Here is a 20,219-nt window from a genome sequence, read left to right on the forward strand (position 1 = left end):
CAATTAAAATTCATCACCTTCTAAAAAAATGACTGTTTTTAACAGAGAAGGTGTCGTTTGAATAGCATATAGACACCCAATGTATGGCGACAACATATGAGTACTCGGCTTGATAGTAAACTTTATAAAGTTGAAGTCTCATTACACAATTTTACATTATATTTTATTTCATAATATAATAATTTATTGTCTCATACATATCGAAGATTCGTGATAATATGTTTCCAAGATTGGATCCATTACCTTTTATTTACCCAATAATTTACCATTTACATTACGTTATTTATGTGTTTATATAATCAGCCAAATTGTTAACATCTAAATTAACAAAAACAACCAAATGAATATAAACAACTTATGTTTGCACTTGTACAGTTGCACACCGTTAATTTTTCTATTGCATTTACCATGTATTAGGGGATTCATAAATAAGAAAAATGACACAAATTATTATAAACTACGATTTTTTTTTTTACGATTCAGTGCTTTTTAAGTTCAAGGCTTTGAGATCCAAATTTAATTCACCCCATAGTCTAAAAATATTCAAATTCAAATTGAATTGTTTATCAATTGAGCAAAAACGCAAATTTAAACAATAAAACTTTTACCATTAAAATATGACATGTTTTATGTTGTCATTGTGTAAATAAAATAAAATAAATGCAAATCGTTATTAGTATAGTAACCTGGTAATTGCCCGGTCCCCAATTTATTTTTTAAATATGTGTTCGGAAGTTGGCAAATAAAGGGTAGATCGCCGGAGCCAATCCCTCCGTCTCCATATACTAGAACAAGACCTAAAAAGAAAAGCGCGCGAAATATTCTCTCTCCCCTAAACAGAGCCACCCGCCATTTTCTGTCTCCTCCGTCATGCCGGAGCTCCCGGAGGTAGAGGCGGCGAGGTCCGCCATAGCCGAACATTGCATAGGAAAGAAGATACTGAGGTCAATCATAGCAGACGATTCCAAGGTCATCAACGGAGTCTCCCGTTCCCATTTTGAAGCCGCACTCCTCAACAAAACCATCGTTGCTGCTCATCGCAAGGGCAAGAATATGTGGCTTCAGCTCGATTGTCCCCCTTTTCCTACATTCCAGTTTGGTAACGCCTCAATTCCCCCTTGTTGCTGTGATTTTAGGGTTTATAATAGCAAATATTGGGGAAATTTCCGATAGTTTTGCCTTTCCTAATTGATTTAGGGTTTCTGTGATGCTGAAATTGTGATGTAATTTTATGATTTCTACGTTAGGTTTTGGAAATTTAGTTTGCATATTTGGCTCTTTCATTCTTTCACATTGCTTGATTCTTACTCGTATATGTATATTTGCTGATTTCTCATTCTGGAAAGATTGTCATTTTTTATTTTTGGTTGAAATTAAAGAAATTGCATGATTTCCTAAAACTGCTGAGGATAGTGTGGCAAGTTACTAACATCTATTATTACTTTATGATGATTGAATTTCGTTTCGGGTTGTCTCAAGAGTGGTTCGGATAATATTTTATCGTAGATTTGCTGAGGAGAAATGCTAGTTGCAATCTTTTTCTATAGCTTCTCCCTTATAGTTTAAAGAAAAAGAAAGCATTTTGGTTTGCTTGTGGACATGTAAATCAGTAAGTAAAAAGGAGAAAATAAAAAGAGGCTGGAGTTAGCATTCCTCATTTGCAAAGTGTTGGTCCAATCCGCATTTTTTATTTTCCACATAGCTTAATAGCTTATTGCACAAGAAGGGGTCAAACTACTTATGTTCCCCTTGCAGTTGCAAATACAACCATTTTCTATATACGACCATTCATAAAATAATACTTGGCCATGGACTTGTTTGACGAAACTAGTCGTTGAAGCAGGTATTGTAGCTGTTGGTAGTTAGATATTAGGGCTTAGAGATCAGTAGTGAAAGTTTCTGTTAAATGTAAGTGTTTGCCACAAGCTAATGGTTCGAGTAGTAACTTTTAAGTACATAAATGCTATTTTTTTGTAACTTTTAAGTACATAAATGCTAATTTGGTAACTTTTACAAAACACTACACAAGCTTATATAGGTACAGTTTTGCAAAATACGTAGTACTACACAAGCTAAGGTAGCATTTGCAAAACACTACTCTAAAGTCCTAAACTCTTAATTCTAGTGCTCACCACTACATTTCCAATTTCCCATACACTAGTTTCTGGGTCTGTTGTGCTCATTAGTTCATTCCAAACACTAATATCTGGATTTAGTTGTGTTTTGACTTATCTAAAACTCTAAACACTACTCCAAATGTTATTGACGGACATGCTCACGACCCATCCAAGTTAAAACACTCATAAGTCATAACTGTATTAGCCCAGGGCTAAGCTGGTAATATTAGTTATAGGAGTTTAGGCAACTCCATACGGAATTTTCTAGAACCTAAACTGTTTGTTAAAACGTTATTGAATCACGTAGTAATAGTTAAAATGACACATATTCTTATTTGTAATTTTAAATGTATGATAAACCACGACATGCTAATGTACCAAACATCGTTTATATAACTGCTATCCAAAACTTGTTTCAATGTGGTTTTTTAATGTTAACTTTTAATGCATTTTATTAGTATGTATTCAAAATTAATGACAAAGGCGTGAAAAGTCCATGAAAAAGGAAGTGTTGACAAGTAATGACAACTAAATGGGACGGAGGAATTGTCAAACAAGGCCTTGTATAAGGAACAATAATAATTTTTGTTGTCGTTGATAGAAGGATACATATATATATTCCCTTTTCCAACTTCTAGATCTTCCCAATAAGATTTAGTGTGTAACTATGATGTGTATTTTGTTATAGGGATGGCAGGTGCTGTATATATTAAGGGTGTGGCAGTTACCAAATATAAAAGGTACGAAAATCAATTCATAGGTTGCCTATCATCTGCTAGTTTATCAATAAAGTGCTGATATGTGTCAAGTTTTCCCTTTTTGATTTATTTATTTATTTACCTTTTAGGCTTTTAATAGTTTGCCTATCATCTGCTAGTTTATTACGAAGTAGTAGTTTGTGAATAACATTGTAGATCATTGCTGGTGCAATTGCATGTGAAACAGTGTAATTTGATCCGCATGGGGAATTTGATCTACTCTAAATCTCAGACTAAAACTTGATGTTAGGACTTGGGTGAAAAAGTGACAAACATTGCCATGTATGCCAGTTGCCAAAATTTTAAGTTACTTTATCTGAGTGTTTCTGTCTCCTTAGAGATTATCTCTTGTATACTCCTGCAACAACAACAACAACAACAACAAAGCCTTAGTCCCAAAATGTTCTGGGATCGGCTAACATGAATCGTCGTAGGAGATCGGATACTCCTGCATAAAACTTTTTTTTTTGAAAGAATTTCTTTTGTATTTGGTCTTGTCTATCTGATGCCCTGGTTGTTATCCTAATTCCTGGGAGTTATTTATCCATAAGCAAATAAGAAAATCTTGTAAATTTGCTTGAATTGGTATCTGATTTGCTTATAGAACGTGCTGCAGCGTGTTGTGCCTAGGTTGATGTTCATGTTGTCGGAAAAAGTGAAATTTCCCCGCTAAGCTGTCGATTCTGTCATTATCTTCCTCTTTCCGACCTGCAGTGCACATTATTCTGGTCAAATCTGGTGTGTACTTTTTGCTATTAATGTGCGGAAGCTTAAATGCTGAAGCTGATTTTGGAGAGTAATATGACAAATTGACAAGTTATAACCTTTCAATACTCAACACATACTCCAAAAGATTCGTCCTTAAAGAGTTTAAGAAAAAGCATGATATCTTATGAGCTTACACATCGTCCTTGAAGAGTTTAAGAAAAAAACATGATTTGAAGACACTGAGAAATTCAGATGTCATATTTAGAAGCTACACTGCAGTCTCTGCCAACAAAGTGGTGTTTGGAGGCGATAAAGTAAAGCTTCATCAAACATATATGAAATTATGTACATCCAACCTCTCTATACCTTGTGCTGTGCTGGAGACTTGTAGCTTGTTTGGGGTTGCTATTACTCTATTAGTGTAGTCATGCAGATGCTGTTAGGACTAACAATTTAGATCTGCTTAGCATGTTCGATAATGGTCCTACTTTCAAACATCTTTTCCTTGATGTCTCGAACAGTCGAACTACATAACTGCTCCATGGAAAAACATATTATTCCATACAAAGAAAACCACATTGTTTTCAATTGATTTTCTTATTACGCCACATCTGCAGAAAGTTGTACTACTAAATCTTTTGGATGTATTGATCTTTTTTATACCTGATTATTGACCTGATCTTTGATTTGTCATCTGAACAAGTGTGTTGAAATATGAAATTCAATGAATTCCTTCTACTTGATTTATATTACTTGAGTCTCTTATAGCATATTTCATTGTCGATTCATGTCATGGAATTATTTTTTGGGACTAAGGCTTTGTCGACCTGATCTTTCTCTTCCTTGTTTTTTATTTTTTAACTTCCCGCTCCTTCCTGGTTTGATTGGTGACAATGACGATCTCCTACTACGATTCATGTTAGTCGACCCCAAAACATTTTGGGACTAAGGCTTTGTTGTTGTTGTTGTTGTTGTTGAGTCTCTTATAGTATAATGGTTGTATCTTCTTGTTGTCCCCTTCCTTTTGCCTCATCTCTTTTCATTTGACGTGGTCTTAAATCTAATTACATATGCCGTGGGATTGCTGAATCTTCTGGTGAATGGGTGATACTAATGAGCATGCCATTGTCTTAACTTGAAAGCTTACTATAGGAGAAATGGTATTCATTTGTCATTTATTTCATTGAATGCAGATCTGCTGTAAGCGATAACGATGAATGGCCTTCAAAATATTCCAAGTTCTTCATAGAAGTAAGGGTTCTTAATCTTCTGCAAAGGTGTCCTTCATGTTTAGGGGTTAGGATTCGAAGATTGTCATCATAGTTGTGTTCTTCCCAGGGTGATTGAGTATCTAATTGGTCATAATTCATAACTTAGCTTTGTTAAAAACTTAAGTTTACTTGCTTTGACTGTAGGTACTAGGTACTAGTTTTCCTTTACGTAATTGTTATTGTTACTGTTACTGTTACTGGTTCAAAATTTCAGTACCCGGAATTGTTTTTCATATTATTAGGTGCTATTGCTGAGCTTCGAATGAATTTAATCTTTATTTGCAGTTAAATGATGGTCTAGAGATGTCTTTTACGGACAAGAGGCGATTTGCTACAGTTCGCTTGCTGGATGATGTATGTGGGGATTTCCAAGCATATCCGCTTTCACATTTCTTATCTTAAGTGCGTTCTCCAGTTAATGCTTTTTTTGTTATTTGTTGATGCAGCCAGCTTCTGCTCCACCAATATCTGCGCTAGGTCCTGATGCTTTGTTGGAACCCATGACTGAAGGAGAGTTCAATAAATCCTTGAGCAAAAAGAAGATTGCTATTAAGCCTTTATTGCTTGATCAGGTCAGAAAATTGAAAATACATGCAATATGTCATTATGTTGCGCTCTAAACAGGAATTTAATTACATGTTATTCATTGCTTTTTGAGGCTATTTGTCTCTTCCTCATGAGTTATCACTCCGTGTGGGACAAACACTAGCATATTAGTATATTATGGCCAGCTCTTTTATCTACATTCTGCAAAAAATTTATACCGTGTACTTGTATGTAGTAGTTTTGATGACATTCCATACACTTCAAGAACATCCATCTCATCACGTATGCAATCTGATTTTGACATGGCCTTTGAAAAACCTTGCATAGTAGTATGTTTTCATGATATGTACACTGTATACAAAGTCTTTACATGAAAAATATTTCTTTGATTTTATTTCAACTTTTTGTTCTTCTGTCTGCTTCCCCTTGCTGTGACACTGGGAGCTAAGTGGCTAACTGTTTACAATCTGTGTCCAACTCCATCATACTTTGAACTCAAGCAAATTTTTTTTTGGGTATCAAATGATATTGCCTTCATTCAAACTGTTGTACTATGTATCTATCAGTGTATCTTCATTTCTTCACATTGATTCCGAGCTTAATTCTTACTTTGCAGAGTTTTATTTCCGGTATTGGGAATTGGGTTGCAGATGAAGTGCTATATCAAGTGAGTTGACAACTTGACTTACGATTGTTAGAGGAATCTGTCTTCCACTTATTAAAGTTAAAATTTTTTAGTTTCTAAGATATGGAACTTTGGGAAGCCAAGCTAATTTGTTAAAGTTTGTTGGATGAATAAGAAAGGTTATATTGACAAGTAAGAAAATGCCTTTGATTGAGGATACTTTCAATTCTCCCCTGTATGATGGATTTATCTTTTTCCCCCTTTTTTAGGTAAACTCTGATAAGGTATTGAGTTTCAGACTTTCAGTAATCTTACACTTTGAAGGACCCTAAACATCTTTTTACTTGTACTATTTGGAAGGGGGAGGGGGGGTTAAGGCCGTGGTCTTTCTACCTTAAGAAAACAAGTTTCAGGAATAATAAGTTCAAATAAGGGGCTACCTACTACCCAACTTCAATGCACAACCCTATTTAAGTTCGGATAAGGGCCAAATAAGTTTTTATACGGAGTTTTGACGTGAAATCGAGTAACGAAAAACACCTAAGCATATATGACTTCTTTGAAGGCTAAATAATATCGTTGATCTGATTGGGAGTAGGTCGGGTACCTCAAAGTAAGAAGTCATACCTCAAGTTACCTTAATAATTGTTCCTTTAATTGGATAACTTTAAAACAAAATTACTTTTGCATTATGTTGAAACTGAAAAGACAGACATTTTAATCAGCTATCCCGGAATGTTTATTATTTCACTTTGTTCTTCACAGGCAAGAATTCATCCTTCGCAGAATGCCTCTTCCCTTTCAAAAGACGAGAGTGATAGACTGCTGAAGAGTATAACGGAGGTGGGTTGTCTTTGAATACATAGAACTCTTCTTAGAACAGTGATTTAGTTTAACATTTTCAATTGGAAGGAAGTTTAGATGGATTAAAAGGATGTTTAGACCCGATACTTGTAGGTTATACAACATGCAGTCGAAGTCGATGCTGATTCCCAACAATTCCCTTCTGACTGGTTATTTCATTATCGTTGGGGTAAAAAACCTGGAAAAGTTGATGGTAAGATTTCTAATATACTATCATTTTCCATTTCACTTATAGGTACTTGAGAAGGCTGTTGAGGTTGGAGCTGACAGTAGTCAATATCCAAGTGGTTGGATTTTTCATTCACGGGAAAAGAAACCTGGAAAGGCTTTTGTCGATGGTTTGACTTCTGACTCGGAGAATCAATTATTTTTTTTCCCTTTTAAAATTATGTCCAGCAGAGGTATTTAAAAGGCTTTTAAAAGAAAAAAGTGCACGTACTTCTGTGTTGGGTGAACAGTACCGATTTTCTTTTCTAACACTTCTGAATAACTGGTACATAAGGAGGACTTTTAGTTGATATTGACTGTAAGTGATTTGAACCAACTTATTGAAAATAATTGCATGTTGGCATTCTGGATAATGATAAGCATTTCAAAATTGCTTTGTTTAATGGTTCATGCATATTGTGACTTATGCATTATTTGAGGCTCAAATCTTCTGTTTCATTGAACACCGATTGTCAAAGGTTAGAACATAATTATTGCACCCACTTGTTGGAGAATGGATGTTATGTTGATGCCATGAAAGTGACAATTCATGGACTTGAATCACTTGATGGTCATTTGTACTTGGCCTTGAAAAGTTGAAATTATTTTGGTTGACTCTTCGTTTCCTGAAACAGTTAGTTTTAAGGATAATCAAGCATTGTTTAGTCTCCTTGAGATGTCCCATGAAATACTTCTTACTCTCATACCAGAATCTGCAGCTTGTTGGAACTATGGAAACATACTACCAAATATTCTGCATCTCGCCACGATCATCCTCTACTGTTTATTTTCAACTTGCTGTGATTTTATGCATTGGATATGACTGTTGCTTAAGCTTTGGAGTACAATTTTTTCAAAAATTTGGTGTGTGGAACTCTAATGATATTTTCCTGACATTTTGCAGGAAAGAAAATTGACTTCATCACTGTGCGCGGAAGGGTATGTCTTATATATATATATATATATATATATATATATATATATATAATCTTTCTTTTGCACAATTGCAATTCAGTAAATAGCTAACTGCTAGCATTTTATTGACAGACATCAGCCTACGTCCCGGAGCTCCAAAAGCTAAGTGGAGTGCAAGCCACAGAAGCTCCTGCTAAACCACGCAAACGAGCCTCTAAAAAGGACACGGATGATCACAATGATGATGGAGATGATACCAATGGGGATGTAAGGGAAGAAGAAACGGAGGATACGAAATCTAAGCAAACAAAGACTAGCAAAAGTGGAAAGCAGCCAGCTAGAAGGAAGAAATCCACTAAAAGTAATGATAATGATGATGACGACGATGATGTAGATGGAGGTGGTGGTGGTGGTGGTGAAGATGACGGCGATGGCGGTGATGATAAGACAACTGGAACTCGTGGTGGCAAGGTTATTGCAAAGAGGAAACTAATAGGAACAAACGAAAGTCAAGATGCAAACAAGAGCAAGAAAACCAGAGGTGGGGGAAAGAAGGATACAGCTGAGCCGAAGTCCAGGAAAAGCAATGATTCTGATGCTAGTGATGATGATGGTAATGAGAATGGCGATCAGAAAGCCGGAGCCAAAAAGCCCCAGAAGGAAACCAGAAAGAAAGCCAAGTAGGTAAACTTCTGAATGGTACGGGAAGTAAAACGGGGCCTGTACATTATTAATGGCAGGACACATAATTAAGAAAGCCATGCTTTAACAAGAGCATCCATTTTGATAGCAGTTTGTTGCTTAATTTAGTCAGTCAAGTAGTAGTTAAATGTGAAGTTAGTTAGCAGTTAGCTATGTTGTCATTGCACGCGCTGTCAGTATGTTTGATGCTTTCCTGTATTTTCCTGAACATTATACAGGATTTAGATATTGCTGGCTTTCTGGGTAATTGAAAGGCTCACTATTGTGTGACTATAGTGGGACATCATAATCTGAATTGCCATTTTGCTTAATTAGTTAATCACTTATTGCAGAAAGCTCACTGTCATTCTTTGTTCTTTTTGAAGAGTGGATAATATGAGCCGATGTTTGTGATGGGTACCCGAGCCCACGCTGGTATCTGGCATGATATGCACATTTCTTTTTTGTTTTTGAGTGATGGAAGTAAGTTGTTTTGCCGCAATGAGATTGAGGGTAGATGGTGACTGCACATTGCTTGCATATTTCTCTTTAATGTACAAGCAGACAAGCGAGTTTTTATTAAGAAGAATTTATGGTGAACTCAGTGGCGGAGAAAGGGGTGTCAAGGGTAGGTCACTGACCACCCAATTTTGTGAAAAAAAAATGTTATACCTTATGTTATTAGAAAAAGTAAATTAATACGGACTAAAATAATTGTTTTACTAACATGGCAACACCCTATTTCAAAAATATCTGACACTACGACACACCGATTCAAAAATTCTGACTCCGCCATTGCGGTGAACTACTATGCGACCATCATCACCACTAGCATCAGAATGTGACAAATTTTCAAAAATGCTTTTTCACCATTTTTTTTTTGATGAAAAAATACAAGAAGTTAGGGTAGCCTTCTCTCAAGGCTGTACCCTAACTTATCTAAAGATATAAAATAAGAAAATTTATTGTCTACATAGGGGTCAATATCTTGATGAGTCTGGATGTTGTGACCTATTGCGGCAGCATAGTCTGCTGCGCGATTGGGGTGACATTTATGAATTTAAGGTAACTGGCCCCCTCTGTTTACACAAAACAAGTACAAGCTTTTGCAATCTGAAATGTTCAAATCGTATCATATACAACTTTTCAGCTCTATATATACTCCGTAGTAAACAGCTTAACACTTGTTCACTTTACTACAATTATACAGAAGGTGCATTAAGCATTGTTGGATAATGATTTATACATCTGAGTCCATATATTCTTCCATAGAATTGGGTGATAGTATTGTTTTATTTAATCTGAATGACAGGGAAAACAACCCAGTCCAAAGAATTGCGTATTCATGTTGGAGCATGTATTCTGTATGCCATGTTGGCACTTTTCTTACCTTTACACATGCTTTTGGTGCCTTGGCTACTACGTAGTATTCTTCAATCAGGGTATGTGTCGATCTTCATAAGAATACTCTCAAAGCTTCAACAACTTTTTCAGGCCTGTTCATATTATATCGATCAATTTTCAACAAAGGTAAATTTTCAAGCCTGGAAAATACTTATAGCTATATTTCATAAACAGGGGAACACTTACCAGTCCTCTTGTGGCATATGACCAGCTCCTTCTATTAATTTAAGCTTCACAACTGAAGGGTTACCCTGTTTAAATTCTTCAGCTATTGATTGAGGTAGATATTTGTCCGATATACCCCATGCTAACAGTATCGGTTTATCCCAGCTGAAAAAACGATGTTTCAGTTGATGTATATTAGCTAACTTGTAACTGTAAATCCGTAATTTCCTAATTACAATCCGCAGATTCAAAACAGTACCTTCCAGATGCAAATCCTGTAGCTATTTGAGTTGCTACCTCTCTGAAGTTCATTCTTCTTGCAGCTTCAAGCAAGGCTACAGTAAAAAATAACAAGACTAACTTCAGCAAGTTTATTATAATGAAGCACTTAAGGCAATATCATCATTAGTTCACTCCTTATGCAAGAGAGTTAATGGTTATACTCAGTAAAAGAAACAAAGGTGTAATTGTCAGCTTGTATGCAAATTTTCCCATAAACACATGTTAAATCCAGATAATTTATACTCATATGAAAGTCGAGGACATGTTTTTTAATGGTCAGTCCTCTCAATGTTCTTTTTATAACAAAAGGTATCTATTAAACGAGTGCATTTTGTGAGTTATTTTCACCCATATTGACAAATGACCATCAGGATACAGTTAATACTCAATCTCAGAGCTACCAGCTTGCAGTTGTAGGATATAGAGTAGAAAGGAGGCTTCAAATTCCAAGTCTCCATGAGACATCTATTGAGTAACAGTAAATTAGTAATTTAGATAGCTGGGAAACTATAAGTATTTGTTTATCAGGATTCAGGAAGATTCCATTTCAGGTCCAGTAGATTCAAGAAAGTCAACTACACTCGACGCAGATAATCAGATAAAGAACGAATAACCGACTACAATTTTGCGCTAACCACAACTCCAGCATTCTTATAAAAGTTATGACACATAAGAAATGAAGTAGAAGTCGAACCAAATCCTGGACCACTGCTTGACAGATACGGTAGCCGGTATACATCAGCCTTGTCCAGCTTCAGAACATAACTGCGACAACAATACATGCAATCAGAAAGGATGATTAAATAAGCTGTTAAAACTTGTTTGGACTAACATGTCAAAGGACGGTTAAGTTGTAATTAAAGCCTCCAAAATTTCCACACTCCATTTTCCATGTTAACAGCTTATTTACCATTGGTCCCTTACATTTAGCACAATCAAACTCAGATTTAGAATGACATGTCTAAAAACAAAGCATAAAAGTTTCTGCAAAATCAGCAACATTTAAGCTATGCCTAAGTGTCACAAGGATGTTCCTTTACCAATGAACTGCTTCCATATACGGTGTATTAAGTTAGTTACTATTCTGAACTTGGAAATCTGTATGATTGTTAAACTGTTGAAATATTAATCTAGAAAAATCTGGATAATGTGATTGTAAAAATCTAGTAGTGAAATGTATTATTGTAGAACAATCTAGAAACACATGATTGTAAATTATAATCTAGATTCTAGAATAATCTTAGGAAATATCTAGGGGCTAGCCTAGAAAAATCTAGTAACTAAAATATCCTAAGAAAAGTCTAGTGAGGTGAGTGGAAGAATCTAGAAACCATAATACAACAACTGCCTATTAAGAGAGTTCCCACAAAAATATGAATGAGGAGTAGAAACAAGGATTCTACCAAAGAGATAAGTGAGAGACATGGACTCTCACAAATATTGTTGTACAATTTTTATCAATACAATTTTGTTATATTATTCAACCCCATCAAAACTTCCGCGTGCGTCCTCAAATTTCTATCAAACTGGTGGGATTCCAATGTATTAACAGATTCTGTCATCTGGAATTAAAAACTGTCATAGGTATGAAGTACGTGATTTATTCAGAACACCTTTGATACTTCACTGAAGCACCAAGTAACGGGGCCAGTAGAACTAGAGAGTTCTAGTGGAAGATTCAAAGAAGGTAAGTATTGGTCATGAACCAGAGGAGAATCCGACTTGTAATTGGTCCACCTAATATCAAAGTTCAATTTCTTAGGCCTAGAAAAATAATTAGGATTACTGAGATTAAATGGGTTGAGAAAATGTCAAGTTGATGGAGTCTAGAGCATTCAAAATTTTCAATGGGGTGAATTCTCTTAAACATATCTAACAAGAATCACACCCGTTAAGTTTAAACCACAACTTTTTGTAAACAGAAGTTATACCACCGGTTGCATAGCCAAATAATTCTGAAATCCCTGTGGAAGCTCTTTTACTTTAAAAAAAATAAAAAAAATAAAAAATAAAAAATAAAAAAAATAAAAAAAATAAAAAAAATTATTCCATAATGTTGCAAAAACCCACCATAGATATATATATATATTTTTTTTAATACACAATATCTCAAAGGGATTCTATCTGCCATTTAAAAACAAGTGGTAGAGTAGGAACATAAAGAAATACCAAAAATTTCGACATTTCTGCAAAATAACTAAATCAAACGAAAATGACGAAACAACAGTAAACAGAAATTCGAATAGTAATGTGATTCATCAAACATCTTCTCACCAGAAACAAAAAAAAATAGATGTATATAGACTAATTAGGGATGATAGAGAAAGTTACTACAGATATTTATGAAGAGACGAATTGGATACATACGGGCTACCTGCTTCGATAAATCGTTCAGCAATAATAGCGTTCTGGCTAGTGAATTCACCGAGAAGAGGAAATCTGCAAAATAAGACCCATACAAGTTCCTCAGAAATCTGGGTTAAAGACGAAAGAAAAACAAGAAACATAAGTGTTCTAAATTAAAATTAAGCTCACTAAAACCCTAAAATGCTCGTCTAAAGACCTGTGGTATCATCTTTAGGAACTACGACGTATAAGTGAATCTTATTTAGATTCTTCCTGTTAGGTACAGGTCTCTTAGTCCACTTTCCTTTTTCTTTTTTGGGGAGATGGGCTAATGACTAGAAACAGATATCAGACGGCATCACCATTTGCTTGTCAAGGTCTCAGGAAATATCTTGCCAAGGATTGTGTCCTAGGACTTCATAGTTTATGCAAGTAAGTTTCAAGTATTAATCTCAACATCAGTGCATTATTGTGGTCCTTACCCTATCTTCTAGTCCAAATTCTCAAGTTAAGCAAGGTCAATGACGAATGTTTTCCACTCCTGTAGTAAATGAAAAGTAACATAGTTCAACAGCTTATAACTGTTTACATTTCCCTCCTATGACAAGTCTCTATCTAGTCGCCAAAGAAAGTGTCGGGCCTGATGAATAAAAGGCCCTTTAATGCCTAATTTACCTCTTTTAGATGCCAGAGATACACACTTCAAACTCATATCAGTTGGTTAGACTTGCAAGCTTGATGGAGTTCGGTTGTCTAGAGGAAATCGTTTTTACTCAATCTCAAAATGCCTTGACTAGGTGAGTATACAACCAAAATATGACAAAACAATAGGGATTGATGATTGATTGATTCATTCATTATCATTACCCCCATTGCCTCAAAGAGGCTCCCGCAAGAAGCGGGGTAAGGGGGGTCGGACGTACGCAACCTTACCCCTGCAATTGCAGAGAGGTTGTTTCCAATTGACCCAAAAGCGATAATGGGACAACAAAGGGACGACCATCTTCTACTTAATAGAAAAGAAGCGAAGAGGTATTAAGAGCCATTTTGATTTAGTCCATTACATCCCACGGCTAAAAGAACAAATGAATCTTTGGCTCCATCCGAAATGGACAGGGATTGATGATTGATGACTTAAGAAAATTGCCAACTTGGCCATACGCGTTTTTCTTTCTCGTGTTGTGGAGAGTTGAAGACCACCTTCAACTACCAACCAAAGGGTTGAATCCTTTTCTCATAATTTAAAGAAAGGCTCATTTTATGTGGCAAGATGATCTTCTTCCATGACCTAGGCCAATTTGCTACGCATCCATGTAACACCGTCGTCAACAGTGTTAATGCTACTAAAGCACTCTCCCAAGATTAGTCATTAACCATTACTGGACATGTCAACTATAAATGATATCTAACCCAAAATAGTTCCCGAGAAGCCTAATTTAATGGTTATAGCTTATCCTACAAAACGCTAGTGAACAACCTTGACAGAAACTAGGGTAAAATATAACTTTGGTTTCCACGATCATAGACAACATCAATCCTTACATTGATTGATCTCAGCAAAAGCTACAGGGTCGTGAACAATAAACCCCTTCAAGACATCGGTAGAATATCTCTCTAAGACAGAAGGAAGGCACTTCAAGTTAACTCCAAAAACTGATCATGGTCCACATTGACCAACTAGGCCATACTTCTATATGATCACAAACCTAAAAGTATCCGGTGGAACCCCATTCTCTGTGAGCTATAACTTACACATGAAAGACGTTTTCGTGAACTGGTGGCAAAAGTAATGAAAATGGGAAGGTTGGTTTCCTAATCTCTAGTTAATGATGCTCAAATTCATTGACAGACAACAATACAGATAAAATTTAAAATCAATTCAACCATCACATACCCCACATGCTTGAAGTATAAGTCACGGAAGTGTATTTGCAGATAGGTGATTGTATTTGAAGTACTTTATAATAAATAAATATTTCTTATGTAAAATACTTTATCCTAAATAAACATTTGTAATGTGAAGTACTTTGTAATAAATAAACATAATAAAGAACATGTAGTAGTTATTGATCTAAACCTTAGTTGTTGAAACAATCCAGGGACTGAAGATGAAGGTGTAAGTGGACTGTTCAGTATCACGAGTTTAGATATCCTGCTGGGATTTTTCAATGCCCAGGTCAATCCATAGGAACCTACTAAAAAGCCCTACAAGGATACAAGATTAATGAAGTGCATAAATGCATAAAAGTAAAATGACAGTTCTGTTTAAGAAGTATCCTTTCGTCAATCAGACTTATTAAGCTATAATAAAACCAAATAAAGAGAATGTTGGTGGCCTGAGTCCTGACAAATGAAAAAAGAGTTAGTTATATGGTGCAAGGATGGGTCATACACAGTTGAATCAGGGACATTATCTATGGCGCATGTCGTTCACACCTGTACTACCAGAAGAAAAGGAGATTTCACTCCCAGCACTTCAAGTAATTTATCTAACTCGTCATGGAACTCCTTTTCTGTTACAGCAGGGTTTATGCATCAGACTACAATATTTACGAATAAACTATTCTGTTTTGATTCAAAAAAGGGAGCTCCATGATAGAAACAACAACCTGTATAGTCAAAGCCGTATTTTGGATATGGCTTATCACTGAAACCAAAGCCTATCCAGTCGGGTGCCAAGCAGTGAAATCCAGAATCAGACATCTATCAAGAACAAAAGCAGTTTTCAGAAAACAGAACAGAGTTTCGCAAGAGAGAACCACTTTATTTTTCCAAGCTGCTCCATATGCTTATAAGGAAGATTAGAATAGATTCTATACTCAGTCAAGGAAAATAACGGTTGCAGATAAACCACATTATCAAATGTAGCTTGAGAAAGCACCTTCAAGATAATCCAAGAAGGTTCAAATGAGTAAATGACTACATATGCAATCAAACAACGAGGTGAAAAGAACGTGAGACTAAACGGTAGGCTGACTTCCCTGAAGACTACCGTTGTAATTGGTTCTACACTTATCCATGGGGATGGTTTATATTGAGCTTATAATATAGTAAAATGTGATACACAATTTCCCTTCGAGGCTGTTTTTTTTTTTTGTGTGCTGAAGGACCAGCCAAAACAACCAAGGAAAGGATCCCTATAAGGTCTAAGGATAGTCCACATGACCATGAGAACTTGCCACTTCCTTTTGGGCCAACGGGACGAAATTCTTTCATTAAATAGCCAAGTCTGAGTCTTGGACACATACCCATATCTGACATGTATATCCGAGTCAAACATAGAACACCACCAGATATTTCATAGAGCAGTAAACGACTAAAACTGTAATAACATATCATAGGCATCACAAATTTTTGTTTTTACTTCATATTTCAGATCATAGGCATCACATCCTTCTATTCTTTTTCCAACTTATTAATGAAGTATGGGAAAGCACAAAACAATAAAATTAGAAGGAAAATGGTCAAGGTATTCTCCTCTAAAATTCACAAGAAAGCCTGCTGATCACATTGGATAGGTGGATATAAACATTCAAACATGTAGTCATTACTCAGAATATTATACATATATAGATGATCCAATAGTCACAAAGGTTAGGCACAAACCTGTGACATAACAACTCGATAGCTATAGGATTGTGTTGGAGCCCCATGAAGGAAGACAATGGTTCCACGTCTACTATCAGGTGAACCTACAGAAAGAGATACATCAGGCGAATACTACTTCCTAGCATCCCAACTTGTCCTGCTTTTTGGTAAAAGACTTAAATTTACAGTCATGCTCTCCTCCATGAGAACTGTTTTCGGTTGCACATCCCTACAGTAGCAATATGTTAAGGAGTTTTACAATGACATGTTATCGGTAACAGTTAAGCGAGGTAGTATCGGCCCACAATAGTGGTTTATTAAAGAGAGAATGTTCGGAACAACAACGGAGTTGAAAGAATCACCAGGAATATATTGAACCAAATTAACAATCTAACAAGTATTCTGCCAATTCTTGCTTGTTTCTTAATGCTAAACAACCACATAAAAAATTAAAAACAGCCTGTAACCACAATTTGTACAAAATGCAAGTTGTTCATCAACAATTACCCAATCTTTCATTAGCAACAAATCTATCATCACAATCAATGATTAATATAAGTCTAAATCACTGATTTAATACCACCCAATTCACAATTTAGACAATTCGAAGTGAAGGCAGTGAGGTTACTGTTACCTGTTTCTCTAACAAACCATATTAAATCACCAGATTTAATATACCGCCCATATTCCTTTCCCTTGTCTTCTGTTCTCTGCAAACAAACCACAAATTTTGCATAATCATTTGCATAATCATTTGTTTAAGAATTTATGATCTTAAAACCCTCAATACGTCTTCTTGTGAGGATTCAACCTAATGACTAACTACAATAAGCTAAAGTAGAATTATTAAACATTAATAACACCAATTGACGCGTATTTAGATCATCTGATCATAAATTCCTAAACAAAATACGAAGTACCATTTCCGCAAATATATTTAATGTTTATAATTAGGGTTTAGGGTTGCATATATTAAAACCGAAGAAAATTTCCAAACTTCCAATCATAATAAAGGAAGGTAAAAATCACTTACATAAAGCATTTGGCCGACATTTCCGTCCTCGGCGGGACTATCAGGGAGTTGAATGGCGCTTTTGCTGGACGGATTATCGGTGACGAAGCCAAACGGATTAAACGACGGCGTATTATCGTCGTCGTCGCTACTTTTGGCGAAGATTTTTGCGTTAGCTGTTCTTCTCGATGAGCTCCAATGGTGGATGCTTCTAGTAGAAGGGAATTGAAGGTTGAGTGGAGGTGAAAGGAGAGACCAAGCAGTAGCAGCAGCCATTAGAGTGGGGGTTTGTGGGAGGAGAGAGAAAATGGGGAAAGATGGCGGGAGATTAATCAACTGTATTTGCAAGTCTTAACGACCACTAGTAAGTGGAGTGGAAGTGGAGGTGATCTGGTGAGGTATGAGAATCTTCAGATTTTGGATATAGGGCCAATATAGATGATACTCTGGGTTGTGGTTGTGGTTGTGGTTGTAAATCCTCATTGATTTTGTTGATTCCTGAGTTTTGATGATGACAAGCTTACACTCTACTAATTGTCGAATTAAGGATTGACAGGAGCAAGTCACTATAAGCTAGGACAAGTACGCAACAAGACAAGAAGTGAAGCAGCATGAAGATTAAGTCCAACCTCGTGGAGAATGCAAGTCTAAAGAGTATGGACGAATTAAATCATGGGCCGAAAAGAATGAAGCCCAGCAAGTCAATTAGGGTCCAGAAAGGTATAAGATCAGTAGAAGCAAATATTGCCTAGTATGGGAACAAAGTATTTCAAAGAGTCCTAATTAAATCCTGAATCTAAAGAAAATCGGTTTTTGTTTTTCAAAAGATAAACATCAAGGATTAAACCTGATTTTACTATCCTACTTAAAGATATACTCTTAAAGGTTTTTAAGTCGATTTGCAACTCTCAGATTAATAAAGATAGAATTTATCTAGAACGCGTTTTTAGAAACTGTTTGCGAAAAACTATCTTTCGACAAGAGTCCTAACTAGTGTAGGATTAGAATCTAGGGTAAAAGCCTGGATTCTTATAAATAGACCTTAAGATCTTTACGAAACTTTTATCAGACTTATTTACATCAACCGGAAGCTTTCAGGTATCACCTTCAAAGTTTTAATCTTTAAAAGAAGTATGTTCCTGTTCCCATATAAGAGCAGTATTTGTTACGTGGTCTTGTATCTAGTATTTAGTGTTAAGTTTAATATTCTTTGATTTCAGTTAAGTGTTGAGTTTTTGTATGATAAGCCTGAGTCAGGCTTACTTGAGCAAGAGAGAAGATCTCATAAGAGATCGGTGAGGAGAAGCAGTTGAGGGACTGTTTCTGTAAGGGAAGGAACAACGAGGGGTTGTTCCTGGTCATCTGTGGTCAGAGGCGACTAACAGATTGTGGCCCGAGTAGATTAGGCTTGTAAAGAAACTGAGTTGTTTTGCCTAATTAGTGAATGTGTTTAAGTCCCCAAAAGGGGCCGTGGTTTTTTCCTCTCTATTGGGCCTAGAGAGTTTTCCACGCTAAATCTCGCTTGCATATTTTATTGTTTCTGTTCCTAGTAGTTTAATTTTTGTAAAACCATAAAATATCAATTCACCCCCCCTCTTGAGGATCTCTGTAAAACTAACAGATTTGATTTGATAATTTGAGAGAATAAAAAACAAGTGATAAAATAAACTAAGTGTTTAATACTAGAGAATAAGATGCCCCAAACAAATACCTAAGGGCTACATTTATAGTTTTGCCAAAAAAAAAACAAAAAAAACCCCGTAAAATAACTAAGTAAAACGCGCTGGAGGTTGTCGTCGCCTGATCGGGCAGACGCTCGCCCGATCGGGCTTTTGGCTCGCAATCAAGTCGATCGGGCGAAATTCTGCCCGATCGGGCGGATGAGAAAAGCTTCATAGTGGCTGCAGGATGAGCGCCCAATGGGCACCGGGCGAAGCCCTCCCGATCGGGCCCTCCCGATTATCTCCATTCGCCCACCCATCGTAGGGCGATTAGCCAAATGCACCGTTCTTCACTTATAGCACCAAGTCTAACTCTTGGGGCTCAATCATAGACATCCTAGGCTCCCAATAAGGGTCGACCATGATCATCCCGAACCTACTCGGGAATCGTGCAGTGGCCCATATCATCATGAAACGAGCCTAAAAAGGCCAATTATCAAACGAACCTGAAAATCAAGACACACTCAATAACACAGATTAGTACTCAAAAATGGCTCCTAAGAGCTCATTTAACACAGAAAAGTACTAAGGGACGGGGTACAAACTCTATATAAAACGCATATATCAATGACACATGTCATCTAATAATCTATGATCTTCTTTTTTAAATACTACTCCCTTCGCATATAATTATAGTCCCGTTTGACCAAAAATACGGGTTTCAAGAAAAATGGAATGTAGGACATAGAAAAGTGGAATAAAGCAAAGATGATGATTGATTTGTATGGAAAAGTGGAATAAAGTACACGAAAAAAAGAAATATAGTACAAGGGAAAGTGGAATATACTTTGTAGTACTATTTTTGTTTTGTTGTGTTTCATTGCATTTTTTAATTAATATAGTACATGAGAAAGTTGGGACCTTAATAGCCAAAAGTAGAAACATGACTATAATTTTGGGACGGCTGATTTGGAAAACAGTACTATAATTTTGGACGGAGGGAGTAGGTATAGATTAAATGAGGGCAAATTTGCCAAATACAACCTAATAAAGTTCTCTATTTGCCAAT

The 20,219-nt window shown here is 36.1% G+C and overlaps 2 protein-coding genes across 5 annotated transcripts; one reads left to right on the top strand and one right to left on the bottom strand.

Annotated features, from left to right (window-relative positions):
• The first annotated feature begins 718 nt into the window (after positions 1–718).
• Positions 719–9,032, top strand: LOC110784264 (formamidopyrimidine-DNA glycosylase). 3 transcript variants are annotated; one of them, XM_021988699.2, is made up of 11 exons: positions 719–1,099; positions 2,806–2,857; positions 4,777–4,834; positions 5,140–5,208; positions 5,301–5,426; positions 6,017–6,067; positions 6,791–6,868; positions 6,983–7,075; positions 7,134–7,227; positions 8,001–8,035; positions 8,144–9,032. In XM_021988699.2, the coding sequence occupies exons 1-11, from the start codon at positions 871–873 to the stop codon at positions 8,693–8,695; spliced, it is 1,437 nt and encodes a 478-aa protein (XP_021844391.2). In that variant the 5' UTR covers positions 719–870; the 3' UTR covers positions 8,696–9,032. The 3 variants fall into 3 exon arrangements, with proteins under 3 accessions (XP_021844391.2, XP_021844388.2, XP_021844387.2); XM_021988696.2 differs by lacking the exon at positions 7,134–7,227 and having other exon boundaries at positions 720–1,099; positions 6,983–7,082; XM_021988695.2 differs by lacking the exon at positions 6,983–7,075 and having other exon boundaries at positions 723–1,099; positions 7,125–7,227.
• A 742-nt stretch (positions 9,033–9,774) lies between these two features.
• LOC110784266 (uncharacterized) lies at positions 9,775–17,943 on the bottom strand. Of its 2 annotated transcripts, none has more exons than XM_021988700.2 (11): positions 17,511–17,943; positions 17,112–17,187; positions 16,496–16,581; positions 15,499–15,592; positions 15,326–15,402; positions 14,967–15,094; positions 12,911–12,982; positions 11,238–11,308; positions 10,521–10,596; positions 10,283–10,426; positions 9,775–10,188 (listed from the first exon to the last, which is right to left on the bottom strand). In XM_021988700.2, exons 1-11 carry the CDS (start codon positions 17,763–17,765, stop codon positions 10,149–10,151), a joined length of 1,119 nt encoding a protein of 372 aa, XP_021844392.2. In that variant the 5' UTR covers positions 17,766–17,943; the 3' UTR covers positions 9,775–10,148. The 2 variants fall into 2 exon arrangements, with proteins under 2 accessions (XP_021844392.2, XP_021844393.2); XM_021988701.2 differs by having other exon boundaries at positions 15,335–15,402; positions 17,511–17,942.
• Between the last annotated feature and the right edge of the window lie 2,276 nt (positions 17,944–20,219).

The sequence above is a fragment of the Spinacia oleracea genome, chromosome 4, assembly GCF_020520425.1.
Source record: "Spinacia oleracea cultivar Varoflay chromosome 4, BTI_SOV_V1, whole genome shotgun sequence".
Lineage (NCBI taxonomy): Eukaryota > Viridiplantae > Streptophyta > Magnoliopsida > Caryophyllales > Amaranthaceae > Spinacia > Spinacia oleracea.